The sequence below is a fragment of the Muntiacus reevesi genome, chromosome 16 (genome assembly GCF_963930625.1).
Source record: "Muntiacus reevesi chromosome 16, mMunRee1.1, whole genome shotgun sequence".
NCBI lineage: Eukaryota > Metazoa > Chordata > Mammalia > Artiodactyla > Cervidae > Muntiacus > Muntiacus reevesi.
In genome coordinates this window covers 16,167,313-16,191,672 of record NC_089264.1, presented here as the reverse complement: position 1 = coordinate 16,191,672, position 24,360 = coordinate 16,167,313, and the positions used below count along the sequence as shown (strand labels likewise).

The 24,360-nt window shown below is 38.4% G+C and overlaps 1 protein-coding gene across 1 annotated transcript in view; it reads right to left on the bottom strand.

Annotated features, from left to right (window-relative positions):
• Positions 1 to 208: 208 nt before the first annotated feature.
• The window catches only part of COL25A1 (collagen type XXV alpha 1 chain), a 502,107-nt gene continuing 477,955 nt past the window's right edge, over positions 209 to 24,360 (bottom strand). The window contains exons 31-37 of the mRNA XM_065907544.1: positions 20,606 to 20,659; positions 14,354 to 14,407; positions 12,930 to 12,956; positions 11,923 to 11,976; positions 7,906 to 7,983; positions 6,054 to 6,092; positions 209 to 1,702 (exon numbers count right to left, since the gene is read on the bottom strand). Of these exons, the coding sequence (XP_065763616.1) occupies positions 1,700 to 1,702; positions 6,054 to 6,092; positions 7,906 to 7,983; positions 11,923 to 11,976; positions 12,930 to 12,956; positions 14,354 to 14,407; positions 20,606 to 20,659 (309 nt within the window). The 3' untranslated portion in view covers positions 209 to 1,699. The remainder of the gene's footprint in view (positions 1,703 to 6,053; positions 6,093 to 7,905; positions 7,984 to 11,922; positions 11,977 to 12,929; positions 12,957 to 14,353; positions 14,408 to 20,605; positions 20,660 to 24,360) is intronic.

Sequence of the window (24,360 nt, the reverse complement as noted above, 5' to 3'; positions counted from 1 at the left end):
ATGGCAACTATATTTCACAGCTTTCTGAGATCTCAGATTTGGTCTGTGCATAAGACAAACATTTAGAAATATAAAAAAGATAAAAGAAATCTAAATATAGATACAACTTAGATCTCAATAGAACTACAAGAAATAGAAATGAGTTAATACTATCAAATGTGACCAAATCTTGACTTTATCTTAACTGATAATCACTATGTATGTTATATTCATCCTACAATAAAAGTCAAAAAGTCCTGAAAAATGGCTTAACTTTGATGCTTTACAATGATTGAACTGAAAGTGGAGTTTCTTTTATATTCTCCTCAATTATTCAGAACAAGAGAGAAGTTAGCAAAAGCTCATCTGGACCATTGGTATACCAAGTTGCAAGGCTTTGAAGGAAAAAAAAAACAATTGTTCAAAATAAATGTGACAAAAGCTGAAAAAAAAAGTTTCCTGAATATTCCTGGGACTAAAAGAGAAAAGTATTAAAAAGAATGGAAAATATCTGTTTCTAGAAGTTTGTAGAAAATGTTCAGCACGGATTGGATCTTGGATGGGAGGGAAGCTCTCACATCAGCTTCTGTAGATAATGCAGGGTGAACTCTCCTACATCTTCAGGAAAGGTTGTCTCATCCACCCCTTTCCTGGGATTTGTTATTTCTTCAGCAACCCAAGCTTTCGTGAGATGTACACACATGCTTTGTCTTCAGGAACAGGGACTGTCATTACAAGAACCTCCTACCCCAAAGAAGTGCTGTATGCCTCTGTCATTTTCCAAACGCACCCATTTTAACACTTGCTGGAATTTGGTTTATTTAAAAAATAACAGTCCACTATTCTGGGTGCCTGCCTTTTTGTAAACCTCTTTTCTACTTGGTCACACGAGAGACAGTGCGGGAGGCTGAACCAATCCTCTCTCCTTGTCTTCACTGCCAAGGGGAGCCCAAGGAAAACTGGTGTCAGCAACCAGCTCGGCCCCTGGACGTTTTAACCAAGGAGGCCACGTGAGCCCACAATACTGGAAGCTGAAGATCCGTAGCTGGGACCGCAGCACCCGTAAAATACAAGACCATTTGTGTGTGTGCTCTCCGCCACCTTATCACTTTTTGGCAATAAGCCACGGTGTAACCCCCTTGAGACGACAAAAGAAATAAAAGCTCCGTTGTGATCAAATGACTCATCACGTGGCATGCTAGCATCTGAAACTGCACAGCAAGCAGGCTTGGCACACGGTCATGCTTTTTTTAGTCAGTTTCAATGGGTGTGTGGGTATGAACAGCAAAGGTGAGCAGGGCTGTGATGATAAACTCTAAAATCAGTCCGTATAGTATGTTTTCATAGCTTTGAGTTCATATTTGGTCACAATTTCATGTAAACTATCTCATGGTGCTTTTTGCCCATGCAATTAACAAGCCCAAGGTAAGAAAATAGCAAGAACAATCAATTCCTATCACTGGGTCCATATAAATACATATCTTCGCATAAGATAAAGAGATACTGATCTATATTTTCTGCAGGCTTCTTACTGGTTTCACATCTTGCCCGATTTTAGATGTGAGGGAAGAAAAGATGGATATGTGTACTACAGCAAACAGGAAGAAGCAGCTACATGTAAACATATCTCAGACTTGTACAATCTGCAATCCAATTTCAACTATAAATATAAAAAGTGGACCATTATATACACAACGTCATGCTCGGAAGGTTAGATTCATCACTGCAGGAAAACAACAAAAAAGAGAAAGATAGAGAATTAGTAGTTTAGGATAAAAACTCCCAATCGGCTTTTATTTTAAGAAAACTGGTAGAACCCTGAATAGAAGTTTTTTTTTTCTTTAAATCAATGAGTCAATTGATATGTCATATACATTACTTTTCTAAAACTCATCAAACATTTTATCCTAGGTTCAACCCACATTTTTATTTTGCTACTGAGAAGTCTGTGGGAAGTGTTTGTCTCAGTAACTATTCTGGGAAAGCAGAAAATTAGAATTTTATCACAGACACACCATAATTAAAATATATGTTCTATGTACGGCTTATGTAATCGTCTCCAAGCATTAAAACACAAGTGCAATGACACTGCTTCTTTCACTGACACTCAACTGTAACAGTTTACTGTCCTTGGGTTCTTATCTCCTCTTTCTGGCCCTGCCCCGCTGTGAAGAGTGTGCAGGGCCGACCTCTGTTGTCAAGTCTTCAAGCTGTATGACAGGTTCTATTGTGATCTCAAGATCTAGAAAAGCCCGGTTCCTCGTTCTGGGCAGCCATAATTACTAAGGTTGCCCTGGAGCTGAAGTTTTAAGTCTGAGAGAACAGAAGAACAAAAGTCTTTGAGGTATAACTTATAGAGTAGATCTTGGTGACACGCTTGACTTTCTCTCAAAGAAAAATGAGTGAGAAAAATAGAATGTCCAGAGAAGGACAATGATAAAGATCTCTCATCTCCCCATCACAATGGTGGCTCATCCACAGAGTCATCTTTCATTTCACTAAATAAAAATATTTGTGTTTTTCTCTCCAGTAAAAATAGATGCTATATTAAGTATGCTTAAGAGGCTGGGTCCTCTGTGATCCTTAGCAATGAAGTTCAGTTAGTGTTACTCACTCACATCATGCTAAGGTCAGAGAATGTGTGCAGGAAGTATTATTCTTTTCTCCACACTCCCACTCATCTCAAATTTCAAACAAATACATTTTTTGAGAAACCAATGTTTTGTAAATAGTTTCCAGAATTTTAAAGATTCTTTTTTCCCACCAGATTTTAAAACTTAATTTAAAAAATCTGTCACCTTACTTTAGGAAGATTCTGTTGCAAGCCTGCCCTATCTGAAAAAACAAAATTTCACGAAACATTTTAAAATGTGAAGGCTACAGGTATTTTTCCTATTAAGTGGTTTTTAATCTCTGGATAAGGACAGATGATAATTTAAATATCTTGTAAGGATTTTCTGAACCATGAGTTCTGCCTTTTACTCACTGTATGAATTACAATGTGAATTGATACATCATTATTCTCCAAATACAGATAACTGAACTATATCTAGAAAGAAAAGTAATTTAAATAAAGATCAAACAGTTTTACATGAAGAAAATTATTATTGAGAGTAGCATGAAAACAATAGGACTTGTTCATTAATCACAGTGATTTCTACTGTGGTTAAAATCTGAATTTTCATTCAAACATTTATCACTGTGCTCTCAAGACTGTGTGTGCATGCTCAGTCATATCTGATGCTTTGTGACCCCATGGACTGTAGCCTACCAGGCTCCTCTGCCTGGGATTTTCCAGGCAAGAATTCTGGAGTAGGTTGCCATTTCCTGATCAAGGGGATCTTCCCAACTCAGGGTTTGAACCTGCATCACTCTAGAGACTACTAAACTTAATATTCAAAAAAGTGGTCCACTAAAACAGGACTAAGTAATCTACCGGCCTTCTTTTAATAATATCACTTAAAAATTAATTTGATTTGACCAACAGCATATTTGAGATGGCTAAGTTGACCACAGGAGGAATTTTAGAACATTTCATTTTCCTAATTTTTTTTAATTAAAGTATTGTTGGTTTACAATTTGTGCCAACTTCTGCTGTGCAGCAAAGTGACTCAATTTTACCCATGCATGCACTTTAAAAAAATATTCTTTTCTATTACGGCTTATCCCAGGAGATTGGATATAGTTCTTTTATTACATAGTAGGACCTTGCTTATCCATTCTAAATGTAATAGCTTGCCTCTGCCAACCCTGTCTAATTCTTTCCTTTCTCTCTTTTTGGTGCAGGAAGATGTTGGGAGAGGATGATCACAATGGTTTGCATTTGATTGTGTTGGGGAATGTGGTAAGCAATGTTGAACCTTTACCACTGAGTTATTCTCTTTTTTACCATTTAAAAATTTTATTGAAGTCTGATTGATTTAAATGTGTATATTCTTTATATAAAGAGAGGCTAGATTTAGGAGAGCCTTAATCTTATATAGGGCATAGTATATATTCTGTGGAAAAATAAGTACCTAAAAGGGAAATTTCTGGTTTTCTGAGCAACTCACATTAGCTCATATTACTAGATTTGGCCATTTTATGAACCAACAAGATGATGAATCCTTGCTTGTTGCCATTATTTTTATGCCTCACAAAAGGGACATGGTTTAGAAGTGGCTGAAAATGACATGAACCCCAGTTCTGAGTAGTCAGAGGCTGAATAAGGTAGGCCTTTCACATCTCCCTCCATGTAAAGTGTTCGGATGACTGGATTAAAAAATCATGACAGGATCAGATTACAGGGCCAAGGTTAAAGAGCAGATGGTAATTCCAGCTCAGGATGGTATTAAAAATTCTGAAAACAGGGGTTATGAAAGGATAGTGAAAGGATAGTTTTCTCAGGTGAAGAAGACTGATCATCTTCCCAAGAACCAGCTGACCTCCGATGTGACGGAGCTAGTGGTCTGACAGGCTGAAAGTGGAGTATGGGAAGCTACTGAATAAATGACGCTACTGGGAGAGAAGGCTTTTCTTTCCCTGGCCAAGGGGGTGTGAAAGTATTAAGCAAGAGAGTGAGTTTCACAGGATCTCCTCACCAATAGAGTTGATGAGATGAGAGGTGAAGAAGAGTCCTGTCTCTCCACGTCTCTCTGCGTCCTACAGTTTTGCCTGTGAAGCCTGCCTGTCAAAAACGCCTGAAAAACGATAAACAACAAGGTCCTACAGTATAGCACAGGGAACTATATTCAATATTTTGCAATAAATCACAATGGGAAAGAATATGGAAAAGAGTATGCATGTGTATAACTGAATCAATGCGGTACAGAAGGAATGAACACAATACTATACACTAAATTAACTATATTTCAATAAATTTTTTTAAAAAATGACTGAATAAGCCACACATGTTAGAGGAAAAAATTCAGAATGATGAAAGAGCATGCACACTTCCCTCAGCTCATTTTCGCATCAGTGGAATCCCTGTAACCTTAGGTAGCACCCACACAGTGCCTTATGCTGAGGTTTATACAGTGTAAAGGTCTGGTGTTCTCTGAACAGCACAGCACACAGATCTCTTCCCTCCTTAAAGTCTGCCACTGCTTTCCACTGTCTGCTTCTAGCTCTGTTACACACTAGGTCTGTGCCCTTGGAAGTGTTAACCTTTCTGAATTTCATTTCCTTCATCAGCGTCACTGAGGCTAATAATGCCCAGCAGTGTCCCCAGGCTCCTCTGTCCATGGGATTTCCCAGCAAGAATCCTGGAGTCGGGTGCCATTTCCTCCTCCGGGGGATCTTCCTGACCCCAGGATCCAACCTGCATCTCCTGCCTCTCCTGCCAATATTGCCAGGCGGATTCTTTCCCACTGAGTCACATGGAAAGACCAGTGATACCCTATAGGATTATGATGAGGATTAAATAAAGTGATGTCACCTATATGAAAGGGCTTATCACACAGCCTTTGTACACATGTTCTCTATGAGGAATAAGTTCCCTTCTCTACTGAATACACACACAGTGACTATGGGTGGCCAGATGTAGAGTCTAGAGCAAACTGCTTATCATAAAGTACATCCACTCAAATATAACCATATTCTCCTAAATAAATCAAGGCATCTTTGAAGAAAAAGTCATTCTTACATTTTCTGCTTTCTCAGCTTTGTGACTAATATTGATTGACAGGGTTCTACCATGCATTTGCATATCTTATCTAAGTAATTTAGTATAAATAGAAAAGGAATCACAATTAAGAACAATTTTAAACAGTATGAGGAAAAGAATTTTGACACAAGCAAACCATAGTCAAGATGCACTGCCCCTTTCCATCCTGAAGAAAAGATTAAATGTGGAGAGGTACAAATTACAGCGTTTACTAGGTTACTATTTTCACTCATCCATTTAGAAATAAATCAGCAGTAAACACCATCAAAAGGTACTCCAGAGATGGAATCTTTTGCTTTTTAATACCCATACACAGTTCAGGAATGTCAAATTAAAAAAAAAAAAAAAAATCTGTTCTAAATGGAAAGGGCTAGGCCAGGTGAAGCGAAAGGGAGAGTGCTTCTTTTAGAAATAACTCCATAATACCTACCTTTTGCCAACAGCCAGGCATGGGTAATCCATCTGGCCCCTATTTTAAAAAGAAGAATAAAAATTCCTCAGCTTCCACAAAAGTGATCATACTTTGTAATTAATAAGATCAGAGGCTTAAAAATGGATTTATAGCTCTTAGGTGGCTTTAGTCATAGGCATCTTTTATCCACCCCCAATAGACTACCCGACACTAGTTAAAATGAAGAAAATTCAAATGTTTTCCAAAGTGAGTACACATTTTGCAAATAAATAAATTGTAAAAATATTCATCCTTAATGTTGAACAATGATTTGTAAAACTTAGTGATTTACTTAGTTATATCTTTAGATAATAAATCTGTATTATTTCTCTTAATTTCATTAAGATGCACTTTAATTATCTTTATTCAATAAATGAAAATAACTTCTCTTCCTGGTCACTATGTTTTACGGCTAAATGCATGATAATGATGAGTAATCAGTGATGAACCATTTCTATCTGAAGTTTATAGCTCTTCACATGGCATATTTTTCAACTTTTCTAGATTGAAAGCAGAAAAAGTAGAACATTAAATTGATTGGATTAAAAGATAAGTATTGTCTATATCTTTACAGTAAAATGTTATCCAAAGTCTTTGTCAGTTTTTTAATTGAAATTCTTCAGAAGCCAATTAACAAGTCCTGAATAAACAAAAGACTCTTAAATGTTGCGAAATTTATTTTCACTTAAGGTGTAAGCACTCTTCAGATACAAATGATATAAATAAGACAAGAACTGACATACTATGAAGCATGCTTGTGTTTTCTCCCAGCAAAATGATTGTAAAATATTATTCATTGTCAATATCAAGCAAATAAAATAAAAGACTGGGCACATCATATTGAAATCTTCTAACTGCAATTATTGACTGAATAAAAATTTCTTCTATTATGCAATCTCTTAAAAGACTTGAGAAGCATAAATTTATCTTTAAAGAATCATGCTTAGTACTTAATAATATAAGAACATGCAGATCAAATATAACCATCAACACAATAATAAAATGTTTCTTTACACCTCAGAAAGTCAGAATATACTTGCTTTTTAATTGCTAAAGAAAAAAAAAAGAACACCTTAAAATGACTTTATATTTGGGAAAAAATTGGTAATGCCAGATTGGTACAAGGAGAAGGATCACCCAGTAGAATTTTAGATTTTAGTGTAAGAAAGGATTTTGAGTTCATGCCAAATGGAGGTAGGGAAGATCTTTCTACTTTAGGAAAGTGAGTTTCAAAAGGAGAGGCCATTAAATTGAAAAGGTTATGTGACAAAGAAGAGGGTATGGCTACAGACTATTACCACCTTTAGAAGCTTCAAGAAGTTTGGTTTTCATCTCTATGCTCTCTTAACATTCCCTCGAACTGGTTAAATCTTGACCACAGAAGCTTACCTTTGTAGGTTTGGCCTTATTTATAGCCTGACACAAATTTAGTGGAAGTGGCAAAAATGCCTTTATTTCTTTAAAAAAAAAAAAAGCTAACTTTAAGGGAAAAACCCAAAGTTAAAGCCTAGCTGTATCTTCACTTTGTTTAATGTCCTTTTAATGTCATCTTGAAATAGTTACTGGATAAATGGACATTCCCCAGAACACAGACATGGCGGCCATGTCAGCTGTGAGAACAACGTCAGAAGGTTAGTTCGCAGCCACTGACTGAAACGCATGCATGCCCTCTTCACTCTGCAGAGTCACTGAAGGAGCCACTCATGCACATGCATGTGGTGTGTTTATCATGGAAAGCTTGCTCTGGAAGTACCACTTTACACTGAGAGGGATGAGTACGTAAGAAACAAAGGAATGGCATGCAGGGTGGTAGGAAAGAGAAATACTGTACCAATTGGCAAGGGGCATCCAGCCCATCCAGGCCAGGCTGGCCTGGCTCCCCTTTTTCCCCCTTAACGCCACGGAATCCCTGTTTGTAAAGATTAACTCATAACGTTACTAAACAGAAGAAATCACTTGAGCACAAATTCTGCTAAAGAAATAACCACGATAACAAAAGACTGGGAGAGGAGCAACTCTGAAGGGAAAGGTAACAGCCAGCGAGGTTGGACAAAAGAAAACAGGGCTTGATGTGGTCCTATAAGCAGGGCTTGTCTGGGCACCTGGACCTGCTCTGGGGGGCGGGAGGGAAGAGTCCTGGTTCCTCCTCTGATCCCGCGTTCACGCCCTGGATGCACATCAATCCTTGATTGCCGAGAAACCCAAGAAGAGCGGGTGGCCAGAGGCAAGGGGAGGCACACCCCAGGGCAACCTGAGGGATCTTCAAGTCTATGTTAAAGACCCCAATCAGGAGAGTGGATGCATGTATGTGTATGGGTGGGTCCCTTTGCTGTCCACCTCAAAGTGTCACAGCACGGTTAATCGGCTCTGCTCCCATAACAAAATCAAATGCTTTTTGTCTTTTGCAAATAGACCCAGTCAGAACTGCGCTGGTACGGCCCCTCCAGCTTGCTCCTCTCCCAGCTCAGCCTCCAGATGGGACACCCAGAGACGGCTGCACAGGTCAGACATACCAACGGGCACGGTGCATCTAATCCAGGAGCACCCTGTTCTCCTTTCTCCCCTTTAGGCCCCTTTTTGCCTTTCTTTCCCTTTTCCCCCTGTGGATACAAGGGTTTAAATAAAAGACAGTTTTTATTTGGGGTGGGGGGAAGTAATGGTGATTCAAAAGATGGTTTAGCCAATGAAAGTCTGGAAGGGCATTTACCACCGTTTTCTGGTTTAGATAAGGCATGACATTGTGAAAAAAACAGACTTTCAGCGTGGCGATGGATTCTGGGGAGTGAAATACAAGATTTCATTAAAAAGACTCAACAAGATGAAAGAACTTAAAAGCTGACACATCAGAAAGGAGGATCAGTGATGACTCAGACCCAATGCCAGGGTCCTTGTGAATGAGGTGTTCCCGCCACCGCTCCGGTGAAGATGGCAGATATCAACCGTATTGAAGTCAGCCAGTGGCAGGGGAAGTTGAGAGGAAGAATGGAGACTTTCACGGCCAATTTGCAGTACCTGCCAACTTTTTCCCCCCCTAATCCTATAAGAGATGAAAGCTACATGAGCCAGAGGGAAAGGAAAAAATATTAACAGCTTGTATCTTTTTGAAATGTATCCAACTTTCTGACATCATTTTTTGTAGCTCTCATTTAAACATAGTGTGTTAAAAAGATACTCCTCTTTCTTTTAAGATTCTTTTTAAGGAAACTAAAAACAAATACTTCCCTTATTGAGTCAGGTAAATAGATTTTAAAAGTGCTAAGATTTCTTAGCAATGTCAGTTGGAGAAACTTATTTATAAACCAAGAGATGTTTTTTAATTCACGCTTATTGATGTCATGCCAGGTATTCACAATGGTAAATGGGTTTCCAGCTTACTCACAAGGTAACAAAAGCAAAGAAAAAAAAGTTTTGTTCCAGAGGGGAAAAGCGGTTTGGATTCAGTTGAGCTAACACTAAAAATGAGGTAGGCAGAATAATTACATAGTGGGAATTTAGCCATGGGAATTAGTATTTAGGAATCAAGGTAAAGGTTGTGGAAGTCTGCATGGATCACAAGGATGGAGGAATTAAGGAAAGGAGGCAAAAGGAGGAGAAGGAAGGAATGTACCTCAGCTGTTTCACATTAACATAAATATCTCTGCATATTTATAGACAAGAAGCTGGTGCAGTGCAGAATACAAAATACTATGCAATACATATTTAAATGAGTGTATTCATTCTGCAATCAGGATGACAGATACAGTAAATCTGAATAATTTCAGAAGCAAAACAGCATCAATATTCAAACACATATACATAACAGATATAGATGAGATATGCATTCAAATTAATGCATTCATTCTGACTGTGTGAGTGAAACTCCACATTGATCTCCTGTGTGCCAAAAAGATTGCATCAGAAGGCTCAGAATCAAAACCAGTTGGGTTTCTCTAATATCGGGGAAAGAGAAATTCTGTGTGGTTTAGTTGATCACGATCAAAAACAAAGACTTGAGATGCCAGGGTGAAATGAAATGAAAGCAGGGGCGAAAGGAAGTACAATGGGAGGAGCTTTGGGAGTAAACTGCTCATTCACGCAAGATGAATCAACACACTTCTTCAGCAAATAACATCAGTTCTGTGACATACAATTGATTTAGACTTATTTGGGAGGCAGTGGACTCCTCTTCACATAGGTGTGACTGACACCACCTGTGCTGGGTGTTATTAATTTCGTTCTCCACTCCTTCTTTGATTGGTTAATCAACTCAGATTAATCATTCAGTGAAAAAGCTTGTCATATGAATGCTGACTTTAACAGGCTCAGGGGATCGTTTTTCAACAATATTTTAGTGAACCTCAAGCTTTATGGAAAACAGATACTATTGTAGAGAATAATGTGTCAGTGTTATTATTAATCAGCATAGTTTTGCAACTATGTCTTTGTGGGTATGAATATATAAGGGCTCTTGCTAATTTTTATGTCCCATGTCAAACAATGATATACATAAAGTGCTCACATTTGTATCTAATTTCCTAAGTATAAAACTTCTAATAATGGAATCTGAAGTACTGAAATACTTTTGTATTGAGTGATTAACATTATTCTGAGGATTAAATTTGTAGCTTTAGGTTTTCACAGGTTATAATACTGGTAATCTCTTCTTTGTTTAAAAGATTATTGGAATGAATATCTTCATAATGCTAACATTATTTTGAGTGGATGAAGTTTTAGACTCATAAAATTCATTGGGTAAGTATAAAATAAATGCCTATAATCTTGAAGGCACACACACACACACCTTGGGCCCAAAGCTTTTATCTCAGAACATGTATATTTTATAGTTACAATTTACAGTTCAGACTAAAATAACTTTTTTATGCCTCAGTCTCCTTGCCTATGAAATGGGGACAATGATAACACCAGCCTTAGGGGGTTGTTATGAAGATTAAAAGACTCTCATATGTAAAGCTCTAGGAAAAACATAAAAACACATCAATAAATGTGATGATATTGACAATGATGATGGTGATGTTTTATATAACCACTCACATGAGCTTTCCTAGCAGTGGGAAGCTAAGTATTGTTTATATTGTGTGTATGTGTATATATATATATATATATATATATATATATATATATATATAAAACTATATATATATATATATATAAAAAACTATTCTTCAAAGAAGAAAAAGTGGTTTAAAATAGCCATAATCCAAACTTTTCTTCTAGACATAAAACCATTTTGCCTGATATTGGCTCCTTATTTATCTTGAGATAAACCTAAAAACCAATCTCATAAAATACACTAATATCTTCACTTAAAATGTCTGCAGTGTTTGAAGGTAACAAGTCCTGGTCTCTGTGTAAGGGTCTCAGAAACAATACTTGTCTTCCATTTTCCAATTAAAAAAATCAAGATAAAGGCCATATCCTGTCTCTACTGGGAATGTTGTGGAGATAAATGAGGTGCTGGCTTTATATGCTTAGGTGAGCTCTGCCAGAAGACTGTTGCAGATTTGTGCTATTTAATATTATTAATGTAATAAATGCCTGCCCCTCTCATTTTTTACACATTCTGGAAACTTCAGTTTTTCAACTAATTGGTGTCAGGTAGTCCAAAAATTGTAGCCTGGTTTTCTGGGGATTATAATTCTTTTCTTCTACACTGACAGCACCCTTATTTCTTTCAGTGTAGCCTTCTTTATTCCTCTGTAGAGACCTGGTTCATTAGATCAGACATCAGTGTGTTTTTGGAGCACAGGATGGAGAAAGATGAGATGTGTGAAAGAATCACACAGCGTGAGCAGCAAAGCAGACAGAAGCAGAAAAATCAGACAGGCACATGCTAGGTGGGAGAGGTCACCTTTTCCCCCTTTTCTCCCAGGTCACCCTTCTCGCCTCGTGGACCAGGGAAACCCTACAGGATAAAAAGCAAATCGAAAAGATCTATTGATGTAACTGTGGCAAAACCATATTGAAAGAAACAAGATTTCATGTTTCCAAATGCAAATATAAAGACACATGGCATGGCCCCAAATCTCAAAAACTTAGATGGGTAAAGTAGTACTTGGAAATAACAGCTTCCTAACATTTGAAGTATCTATAAACAAAGGGTTTCTTGCTGCTTCTCCAAAGAAATGCATAGTGGAGAGAATGTTAGGACCCTAGTTTGAATCCTGGCAAGTTATTGGATTTGTGTGGCTGTGGGCAAATCACTCACCTCAGCATGTTAGTCCTTTGATCATAAAATGAGGTTAATGTTTACTACACAACTGCCAATGTGAGCATTAAACTCAAAGATGTATATAAAGTACCAGAATGATGTCTGCACACAACAGATGCCTCATACACAATTACTACGATCACTTTTTCTACTGCTATTGTTCATATAATACTGGATGAGCAGCAGACATTTTAAGAGGGACTGACTTTAACATTATTTTTAGAGAATTATGTTACTATAAGACACATAGAGACTTTAATGCTAAAAAGAAAAATACTGTATAAAAGCTTTGAAAATAAACATATCATTTCCCTAAGAGTAGCATGTAAAAGATGTTTTAATTTATGCATATTTTAAAATAAGTGGTTCAGCCACAGATGTTGAGTGTGTCTAATTTGGGAAAGTATTTTGTATATCAACTGTCAGTTATTAATTTTGTACCAAAATAATTATGGTCTTTGCCTCCATGTCTATCTCATGCAGACATTAGTGGTAGATTTCATATCACTGTCTACATGCACAGCAATATATGCTGTATGTGTAACTATGTGCATAGAAAAAAATTAGAACTATTCTTGCTGTGATTGATGATGGAGACCATCAGCATCTATTATAATGGGAAGATGTTTATTGTATGTTTTACTTACATCAAGACCAGGCTCTCCATCTTTCCCCTGCCAAAGAACCATAGTAGCTACATTAGTGTTCCTAAGTTTCATGAATAGGTTATTGTTCTATTTAAGGCTGCCTGGACATGCAACACTAGTATTAAAACAACTAATTCAGAAAAGTGAAAAAATCCTCTATTGATTAGTAATGCAAATTTCTTTCACTAAATCAAGTGAAGTGATTGTTAATATTGCAGTTAAGGGTCATGAACATGTTTTATTATGTATCAGGTTAAATAGTGTGATATTTTGCTGAAGTTTAATTCTTGGTATCCAAGTTATTTATCTAGGAGTAAGTCAAAAGCAAAAATACTGTTTAGTTGATTTAAAAACACACAAGCACTGGTAGAATACGCAAATCGAAACTACTTTGACAGCTTAATAAATTATAAGTGAGCAAAGAATGTGAAAACTGTTAAATACAGCTTTAATTTGTCTAGATGTGCACCTTGTCTATATATATTGAGGGTGTGAAGCTCACAATTTAAAAACTGTTTGTAGATGAATGGTCCCCTATCCATTCACCCCTGTGGAGCAGATTTTCAGGGCAATGACTAGGGTCACACAATGGATCCACCCAAAAGTTGCTGAGAAGATGCTTGATTCCATCAATTAGATTTTGAAATCTATTTCAAAATCGGCATTTCTTTTAGCACTCAAATAATCATGGCTGACGCTTTTATTTCAGTTTATAAAACCTAGAACGTGCAAGCTGTGTGAAAGCGACACAGGGGTAGAAACCTTGAGATGACAGTAAGTATATGCTTCTACTGAAGTCCTATCTCACCCCACGGCATCATTCACAATTACCCTAAAAAGGATATTCTGAAGCAGACCCCAGGCTCTCAATGTGAAGTGGGGGTGATTGAGAATTTTCAGAAGATAGAACACTATCAACATTCCTGTTCTGAAGATCACTTGTCATCACAGTGATTTAGAAAGGTCAGAAACAGCAACATCATTGTAAATGTCAATTTAGAAACAACTTTGATTAGCAAGAACAGTTTTTGTAAGCTATCTATGAGAATGGATAAAGTCTGAAGAGGGTTGTTTTAAATAAAGCTTCCACACCCACTTCTGGTACAATGACCTCCTAAGAGAGGGCCGATTATGGGTCCAGTCAGATGGCCCCAGATCCTGCTTTCAGCTTAGCCCTGTCCATCTCATGGACAGCCTCTGATCTTCTCCGTCTTGTGAAGCACGAGGATGAGTGTACCTGAGTGTGAGAATACGGCACAGATGTGACCTATCTCTGAAACACACGGTTACACTGGTGTTGAAGGGAATCAGTGGGTTGCGCTTTGCTCCTCTAACGGGATTAGCCTGCCCATGAGGGAGAGTTAACTGCGCCAATAACAGATCATCTACACATGCTGGGGGAAACCACGAGACATAGAACTCACGGGCAGACCGTACGGCCCTCGGGGTCCCGGCTCTCCCACAGCTCCTTTTTCACCCTGTAATAAAAGATGAGAGTTCCAATCATACACAAATGTCTGTATTCATACACTTTCTCTAACGCCTTGTGTCCAGAGCCTCTATTTGAAGCATCATTCTATCAAAACTCTAAAAAGTCACGCTCTTCCAGGTTGCTGCCAGTGATACAGCAAAAGAAAGTGCATTTTATAGAATCACCTTTGAAAGGGCTGTAGGTCAGACTGACGCCATCCAGCTTGCAAAAGGACTTGCCTATCTAGTGTGCTGTGCTTGGCTTTCTTTGGCATTCATGTGACATGTTTATTCATTACTAATTATTTAAGTTACTACTCTTTCAAAAATGTAAGGATGAAATGTTTTTTTTCCCTCCTATCAAATGTCTCCTTTTTAGCAAGCCTTTCCTCCTTGACTCCCCTCCCCTCCATCCTACTTAAACTGAGTTGTATTTTACTTGAGGGTGCTCATATACTGGGAGACATACCCATGTAATAAATTGTCTATTCTCTGCTGGGTCCCTCTTTAGGATAGGCACATCAGGGTATCCGGATCCTGACTTTGTTCCCTACTGCATGCCCACAGCTTACAATAGTGTCTGGCACATCAGTAAATATTTGTAGAATTAATGAATCAAGTCAGATCAATACAGTTGTCCATGTTTTGCTTCCTTTGTGAAAAAGAGGGTTTAAAAACTTTTATGCCTTCTCCTCTATGCTTGATAATGTAGGAATTTACTGCCTTCATTGCTCTCTCCATGTACCTATTTAAGGAGAATAGTTTGCCTTGGCTTAGACAATAATCTGAATGCTTATAAAAAATAAGTGCAATTGGAGGTAGTCCCAGGAATATGATTTAATTGTGATAATAAAGAAATAAATGTTCTGCATTTCACATAGTGTTTTCTTCTGCTGCCATCTCCAAAGTTTGACTGTCAATGTCTAGTATGAAAACTTCAGGAGGAACGGCGATGTTTATATGAGGGCCAAACAGAAAATGTTACCTTCTTTTATCACCACCCTTAAGGAGGTTTAAAGGTGCTAAATCTTTTTCAAGGGTAAAATGACAAGTTCAGCTGATAACTGTGCATACAGATCCAAGGATTACTTTGTGTTTCTCTAAACTCTAGATTCCCATGGGGGCAAATTTCAAGTCACTGTTAACAATCTTCTTTAAATTTAGGAGTTGTTGGTGCTAATTAACACGGTCGCTTAGACGCACACATAGTATCAGGAGATTACTGGGAATGAACACAAAAAAATCTTGTTGAACTTTTACTGATTATTACTGAAAGAACAGGAGTTGCATTCAGTGAAGTAGCCAGGCTTTGAAATGAAACAGATTTAAATGTGGATGCCAACTCTGGCACTTACTGGTCCTGTGGCCTCGAGTAACTTTCTTAACCTTTCTGTGTCTGTTTCATCAGCTGTAAAATCAGAAGAAGACATATTCTGCAATAATTTTTCTAAAGATTAAATGTTATTATAAAATATGAAATTATATTTTGCCAAATAATATGTCCATAAATAGGAACTATCATTGTTATTGGACAGTTAGTGGTCTTGTTTTTAATGAAAAGGGCTTGGCAACCCAAAGAGTACTTATTCAAAATAAGTGCTGCCATCTGGCAGTGTTATTTATTTTTTTTTTTCAAGGTAGTGGTGCTGGTGGTGATGGTGTGTGTGTGTGTGTGTAGCAGGAGGTGGGGATTTAGAAGGAGAATCCACATAACTTGGAGTCTGTCTAATTTGAAAAAACTCAATGGATTAGAGTAGATCTAGTTTGAAATATCTCCATATATTATTAAGATATACCTAGTCCCTCCTTCCTCCTCTGATGAGGAGGAAGGAGGGACTTATTGTTTTTAAGATTAATACACCATGACTGATTTGAATTAAGCTGTCATGAAGCATTTGTCTATGGAAAACTCCTTTTATAGAACTGCTCATCCCAAATAATTACTTTAAGCTAGTAATGACAATTGCATCTCTCTCGTCAGTGACTGTTTCAGAAATGGACATATGACCCAATTCTGGTCAATGAGGTGTCAGGGGAAGTCGCTGAGAAGCTTGGGTAGAGGTTTCCTTGATGCTAAGGAGGATAAAGGAGAAGAGGGTCCCTATGTTTGTTCTTTGCTGATGCCTCTCCAGAGGGGAAGTTTGGAACCACTGTAAACAGCTTGCCTGTGGGTCAAAAGGCAAAGCCAGCTCATGGAAAGGGCACAGAAGCAAAGACTAGACTTCCTCCTTTGGATATTTTGCTACACAAAACTATCAATTTCTTTACTGTTTAAAGCCATTTTGAGTTGGGATTCTGTCACTTAGAATCAAAAGCATCCTAGTTTGAAAACTTTTAGGAATGAAATATTAACACATGGCTTTGAACGCGCCACTTCTTTTCCTGGATTCATTCATTCCAAAAGAATGCTGAACCTCTCAAATTTAACACATTTTACAGAGTTTCTAAGTAGTTACAAGGCCAAGATGAAGAAATCAGCTGAAGGCAGGACCATCAGGTGCTCTGAGGAGCTGTACACTAAGACTGCTAGTCATGTGTACTAACACTGCGGGTCACGTGTACTCACACTGTGGGTCGCATGTACTCACACTGCGGGTCACGTGTACTCACACTGCGGGTCGCGTGTACTCACACTGCTGGTCATGTGTACTCATACTGCTGGTCATGTGTTCTAATACTGGTAGTCATGTGTACTAACACTGTGGGTCACGTGTACTCACACTGCGGGTCACATGTACTCACACTGCTGGTCATGTGTACTTACACTGCAGGTCACGTGTACTCACACTGCTGGTCATGTGTACTCATATTGCTGGTCATGTGTACTCACGCTGCAGGTCACGTATACTCACACTGCGGGTCACATGTACTCACACTGTGGGTCATGTGTACTCACACTGCTGGTCATGTGTACTCACGCTGCAGGTCACGTGTACTCACACTGCGGGTCACATGTACTCACAATGTGGGTCATGTGTACTCACACTGCTGGTCATGTGTACTCACGCTGCAGGTCACGTGTACTCACACTGCGGGTCACATGTACTCACACTGTGGGTCATGTGTACTCACACTGCTGGTCATGTGTACTCACGCTGCAGGTCACGTGTACTCACACTGCGGGTCACGTGTACTCACACTGTGGGTCATGTGTACTCACGCTGCAGGTCACGTGTACTCACACTGCTGGTCACGTGTACTCATACTGCTGGTCATGTGTACTCATACTGTGGGTCATGTGTACTCACACTGCTGGTCATGTGTACTCACGCTGCAGGTCACGTGTACTCACACTGCTGGTCACGTGTACTCATACTGCTGGTCATGTGTACTCATACTGTTGGTCATGTGTTCTAATACTGGTAGTCATGTGTACTAACACTGTGGGTCACATGTACTCACACTGCGGGTCACGTGTACTCACACTGCTGATCACGTGTACTCACACTGCTGGTCATGTGTACTCACGCTGCAGGTCACGTGTACTCACGCTGCGGGTCACGTGTACTCACACTGTGGGTCATGTGTACTCACACTGTGGGTCATGTGTACTCACACTGCTGGTCACGTGTACTCACACTGCAGGTCACGTGTACTCACACTGCTGGTCACGTGTACTCATACTGCTGGTCATGTGTACTCATACTGGTAGTCATGTGTACTCACACTGCGGGTCACGTGTACTCACACTGCTGGTCATGTGTACTCACACTGCTGGTCACGTGTACTCATACTGCTGGTCATGTGTACTCATACTGGTAGTCATGTGTACTCACACTGCAGGTCACGTGTACTCACACTGCTGGTCATGTGTACTCAAACTGCTGGTCATGTGTTCTAATACTGGTAGTCATGTGTACTCACACTGTGGGTCACGTGTACTCACACTGCTGGTCATGTGTACTCACGCTGCAGGTCACGTGTACTCACACTGCTGGTCATGTGTACTAACACTGCTGGTCACGTGTACTCACGCTGCAGGTCACGTGTACTCACACTGCTAGTCATGTGTACTCATACTGCTGGTCACGTGTACTCATACTGCTAGTCATGCGTACTAACACTGCTAGTCATGCGTACTAATACTGTTAGTCATGTGTTCTAATATTGCTAGTCATGTCTCCTCATACTGCTAGTCATGCATACTAACACTACTAGTCATGCATACTAATACTGCTAGTCATGTATTTGACAATTCTCAAACAATACTGTCCATCAAATGCCTAGTTTCTTTTAGGTTGGTCTTGTTTCATTCAGGATTTTTAATTTGCCTGTCTACACTGAGGGATTAATCTAGAATAGGCCCCCTTTCTTGATTCCTGCCTCTTTAAAATTTGAAACTTTTTCAAGAGAGTCCAGATGGCACCTCAACCAATTAACTTTGAAAATTACACTCCAGTGTGGCACTTAGGGTGAGGGACACTTGGAGAGTACTGCTATCCGATCCAGTTATGATAGTTAACACGCCGAGTAAATATAAGCACAATACTTTACACTGCACACCATTTGACTTAAACTATGCCTGCACAAATTCTTAGTCATTTCATTTGCTCCCCTGGTGCATTCCACTCCAGCGCTGAGACCTGATACTCTTGTGACACTGCAGAGCTCTCGGAAGTAACAGCTGATTTACCAAACGGTAAACCCTCTTGAGTCCCAGGGCCTTCTGCCAATAGACTACTTGAAATTTGGTGTTCCATTTTTAGTCCACGTGCTGGATCTCTTGATACAATGCTTTAATGCATCAGCAGCGTGAGACTCTTGGCTTTTAAATATTTCTAAGTAAGATGATCTTCATAAGTCATTGGTTTGCTCTTAGGAATCAGATAGTGATAATCAGGTTCATATGATTTCTTCCTTTATGGGTCACTTCTTTCTAGAAGCATTCTTGAGTAATGCCAGCTTTCCTCATCGCTGAATGCACAGTCTGCACTATTTGTATTCATTTTGGCATCATTATCAAGTTATTCCTTGCAGATACTTTTTTCCCTCTACAATTAGATTATAAACTCTTTTAGATCATAGAATATAGCTGATTCCTTTACTGTACTGAGTAAATATATAGTGTATTAATAAAAGGTTATAGGATCATGAATCAATTATAATGGTATTATGCAATTCACTAGAACAATTAGCAAAACAGACTTCATAAATGGGAGGAGAGCATTTCCATTTCACACTAGAGTACACTGTGTTTTGTATATTGTCATGTGATAAATATTTACTAAGTGAATTCACTTTATAGGACGTGATATTATGGAATTGGAATGTATGCCAAAGAAATCTCTATATGGCTCTCTGCTTTAAAGCAAATTATCCCAGAATGATGAAACTCTTATCAGTTTTAAAAGACCACAAACATGCACAGTAAATCATCACAACATTTTGAAGACCTCACTATTAGGATACTTTCTTTACATCCACCCTGGATGGTGGGGAAATTGATGACACAGTTCTACTCAGACACAAAAAAAACCTTCTAAGTTTTTCAAGGTGAGGAAAAGAAAAAGAGGGAGAAAAAAAGAAAAAAAAAGGGAGAGAAGTTCTAGAAAGACAACTAGCTGCTGATGCTTTAGTACATTTCTTTTTTGTGTCAGATATTTATCTTCTACCCTGACTGTCTTTTTCCCCCACAAAGATATAGAGAGGTTGTAAAAGGTTTTTGTTTTATAAAGCACTAAAATTATTTCCTTATGTTAAAGAAAGGCTATTCTTTTGCTTAAAATAAAAGAAGCATGTGTAACTGTGCAGAGAATACTTAGGTTTTGTAATTTCCTTTTAAAACGGGTTATAACTTATTCTGAATGAATACAGGAGCTTTATATAAAAGATTATCAACCAGATTATATAGTTCCAGAAATTTTAGCCCTATTGACTTCAACTTTCTGGATAAAGGCCAAATGAAAATATCTTCCGTATGGGTTAAGAAGCAATGGTCTGAGCTATTTATTTTAGCCATGAAAGTATATGCATTGTTTTTGCTTTTTCTTTTTTTTTTTTTTTATTAAAGCAGTCATATTCTAATACTCTGTCATTCTCCCCATGTGAGGACTCTGAGTAGAACTTAAGATGGTATCTATTTCTGTTTACTATTAGATGGTCTTTTATTTCTTCTGGGAAATGAACGTGTCAGATCAGCTAAAAAGGAAAAGCCACACTTTGTGTTTTCTTTAGGCCACGGCTCTATAACCTCAGGAGTGACTTACTCTTTCTCCTTTGGGACCTGCAGGGCCATGGGGTCCCATAGGGCCATCTGAACCCTAAGAAAAGATAAAAATAAGAAGATATGAGACATATCCCAAGGGCTGTAAGAAATGCAGTTATAATTTACCCTGGACTTTTCCTGGGTGAATAATGCCTTAGAAAGTAAGACAACACATCTCCTTTCAAACTGCTTTATTCTTGATTCTTTCAGGCCAGTAGTTTTCAAGAAACTCATGCAAAAGGAATGATTTATATAACTGCATATTTCAATGAAAGGCACACACACAGAACTGTACATCAACTTTAATTATCTATTTCCTCCCTGGCTAAATGGAACATCTTCACTTTGCCCCTAAAACCATCTGAAGAAAAATGTAATTGTTCTTGCTTCATATCACCTCTTCTTCACATCCATTCTCTGGCCCCACAGTTACCCCCACTCCTCTTGGCCACAAATGCTCTGAAGTCTTGTTTTCAGCTGCTTAAGAGGCTCCAACAGTTATACAAGTAAAAAAACAAAATGAAATAAATGAGAACAGTGTTTTAACTGTTCAAACTTTCTTCAGCTCTGTTGCAAGGAGCAGGGGGCTTAGAAGGAAGGAATTCCTCTCACGGGTTCTGCTCCAGTGGCTCAGGTCTGTGGGCTTGCAAGGCACAAAGCAGGCAGCCAGGTGATGCAATGGCATAATTGCCCTCTGGCCTTCTGATTCAGGATTAGGAGTTTTGCGGCCAACTAGGTGATATTTGAATGAACAAAGGAACACTGAGGTCCAGTGAAAATAATAACGTCCTGAAACAGGTTTTTAGAATTGAATAGCTTGGGAATTCCCTGGTGGTCCAGTGGTTAGGACTTTGCTATTCCATTGCAGGGGGCATTGGTTCGAGCCCTAGTCAGGAAATCTCAATGATCCTGCAGCTGCGTGGTGTGGCAAAAATATAAAATAAAATAAAAAATAAGTAAATAAAATGAGGAGTTTGGAATTCCTTTTGAGGCTTAAAAATGTAGTAAGGGGCTTCCCTGGTGGCTCAGTGGTAAAGATTTCACCTGCCAATGCAGAAGACATGGGTTCAATCCCGGGGTTGGGAAGACCCCACATGCCGCAGAACAGCTAAGCCCTTGCATCACAACTATTGAGCCTGCGCTCCAGAGGCCAGGAGCTTTAACTACTGAGCCGATGTGCCGCAACTACTGAAGTCCAGGCACCCAGGAGCCCATGCTCAACAGCAAGACAAGCCTCTGCAATTAGAAGACAGAGCTCTGCAACCAGAGAGCAGCCCCCACTCTCTGCAACTAGAGAAAAACCTGGGCAGCAGCAAAGACCCAGCACAGCCGAAAATAAAAATAAAATAAATAAAATTATTTAAAAATCTCTCGCAAGGACCTCAGATATATTTGTTCATTTTCAGGAAGATTATATGCTTAGATATGCAATGAATTTGTTATGGCATTTACAAACATAGGAACTATTCCAGCACAATTTTAAAAACAGTATTCTTATTTCTCTTTTACTCTTCTTGTTTATAATATTAGAGATTTGTGACATGAAATAATTCACGGTTTTAAACTCATTCTAGTGTTGCTGTATTATCATCAAGTTTGATCTCTTTCTTACTGCCTGAACTCCAAGCTCATCTTCAGAAAACTTCTAAATATTGAAGACCTGAAGCTGAACTTTAACAGAGGGAGCTCTGAAGAACCATAGAAAAGAGACAAAATGACAGAAGACAGATGAATCATTTCGATGAACAGAGATCTGAAAGTTAGTTTCAAGGAAGAAGTTACATTTCTAATACAGACATGAACATAAAAGAGGAAAGCAAGTTAAAATGATTTCACGTGATTTTGATCCCTTCTAAGGACCTCTCACATGGAATTGCAAGATGTGTCCATTGGTTATGAAAAAATCTGTCTGGGATTGTAAGACAATGAAGTCAATCAGACTGATCATTCTTCCCGTGTTGCAAGTTATCTGGACCTGAACCCAGGCTTCAGAAGATGTTCTGGAGTGTAGGCTGTGTATCCTATGTTCTCTCTGCTTCTCCCTTTCTTTGCCACTCTCTCTGTGCACCTTCTCCTTCCGCTCCAGTCCCGTGGACTCCTCATCGTGTGATGGGAGTCTGTCCTAAAGCGTAACATTCACAGCCACAAAGCATGTTGGAGCAAGTTGAGGTGTTGACTCACCCGGGCTCCTGGCTTTCCGTCTAAGCCAGATGCTCCCTGTGTGTAGCAGGGTTGGTGGGTGTGACACAAATGACAAGAACAGAGATTAGTATGAGGTACTGATGAACAAATGTAACACTTCAAACAACATAATACGCAGTCACAGGGTTCTGAGATGAAAATCACATTGCTACAAATTGTTAGTGGAAAAAAAAACAACACGTGACAATAAACACCCCACAGATGATGGCATTTTAATGACATTTCCATTCAGCAAATTCTTAATTGGAAATCAAGTGAATGAGGTTTATAAAGTGGGCTTTGAAATAGTTACCAGTAACAGTCCGGGTAGCTAATTTCCATATGAAATTAAATTTTCTAAAGACTGTGCTATTCACAATATATTTCTTTAGGTTCTGGAAAAAAAGATAATGGCCAGTCTCTTAGGTAAGAGCTCATTATAATAATCAAGTTAGAATTTCAGAGAAGAAAAGAGCTCTAGTTTTACTTGTTAAAATAGCATTTATGAAAAACAAATGCAGAATTTTAACATGTCAGGGTGACTCTGGATTTTACACAAACAGTAATTGTTGCTGCGTTGTTCTTACTGTGTTTACATTAGTCACCACTAGAGGGACTTCTAGGAATGGGAAAAGGCAGAAAAATTTCTCAAGTCCAGACAAAAAATAACTGCCCCAAACATTGTTCCTCAGCTCACTACAAATAATCAAGCATCAGAGTCTGAGTGGGAAATGTTTTAAAAATCTAATGCTGTGTTCAGGCAATGCATGCTTTTCTTTCCTTCATCTCTAGGCTATGTATAACGTATGACCAAAAGATGACATTTTCAATGCTTGTTTCAAGAGTAAGCACAATTACTTTTTAAATATGGCTTTTGTATCTCAAAACTCAAATGTTTATTTATAGGCTTTGAAAATGTTGATTTGATCAAGGAGTATTTAAGAAAGACAATGTACTAGTTCTATAAATTCTCTTGGCAAGGTTGCAGAACTGTTTCCCCATTTTATGCTTCAGATGTAGTTAATAATACAAAATGGAAGGGAAAAAATCTATTCCAGCTGCAAACTCTACCAGTGATGCTACATCATACATTTGAGGGGTACTTTTAGTTTTTTATTTTACAATTCCTTCTGTACAATCCTATTGTGAGTCAGATTATAACTGCAAAATTTAATTTAGCTAGAAATGATTAAAATTTTTAAAAATGTGTGTGTTATTGTTTGTTTAGAGCTAGAAGATGTAGAGCTTTTGGCTAAATGTTGCATATAAATGGTCCACCATCCTAGATTTGAAATTAGGGCAAACATCAAAGAAATCAGATTGAGGGTTTAAGTAAAATAGAAATCCAAAGTTTCACTTTGCGTTTTTGATACTTTCTTCAGAGCCACCACTATGATAGCATTTAAAAATAAATAGGGGGATGATAAATAATATTATATTAATTATATTAAGTATATATATATTATATATTATATTAATATTTACCTGGAATGGGAATTCCTGACTCACAGTCGTTATAGAGGTTTTGGATTTCACACTTGTGGCATGGTTTAATTGGTGTGATTTAGCCTATAT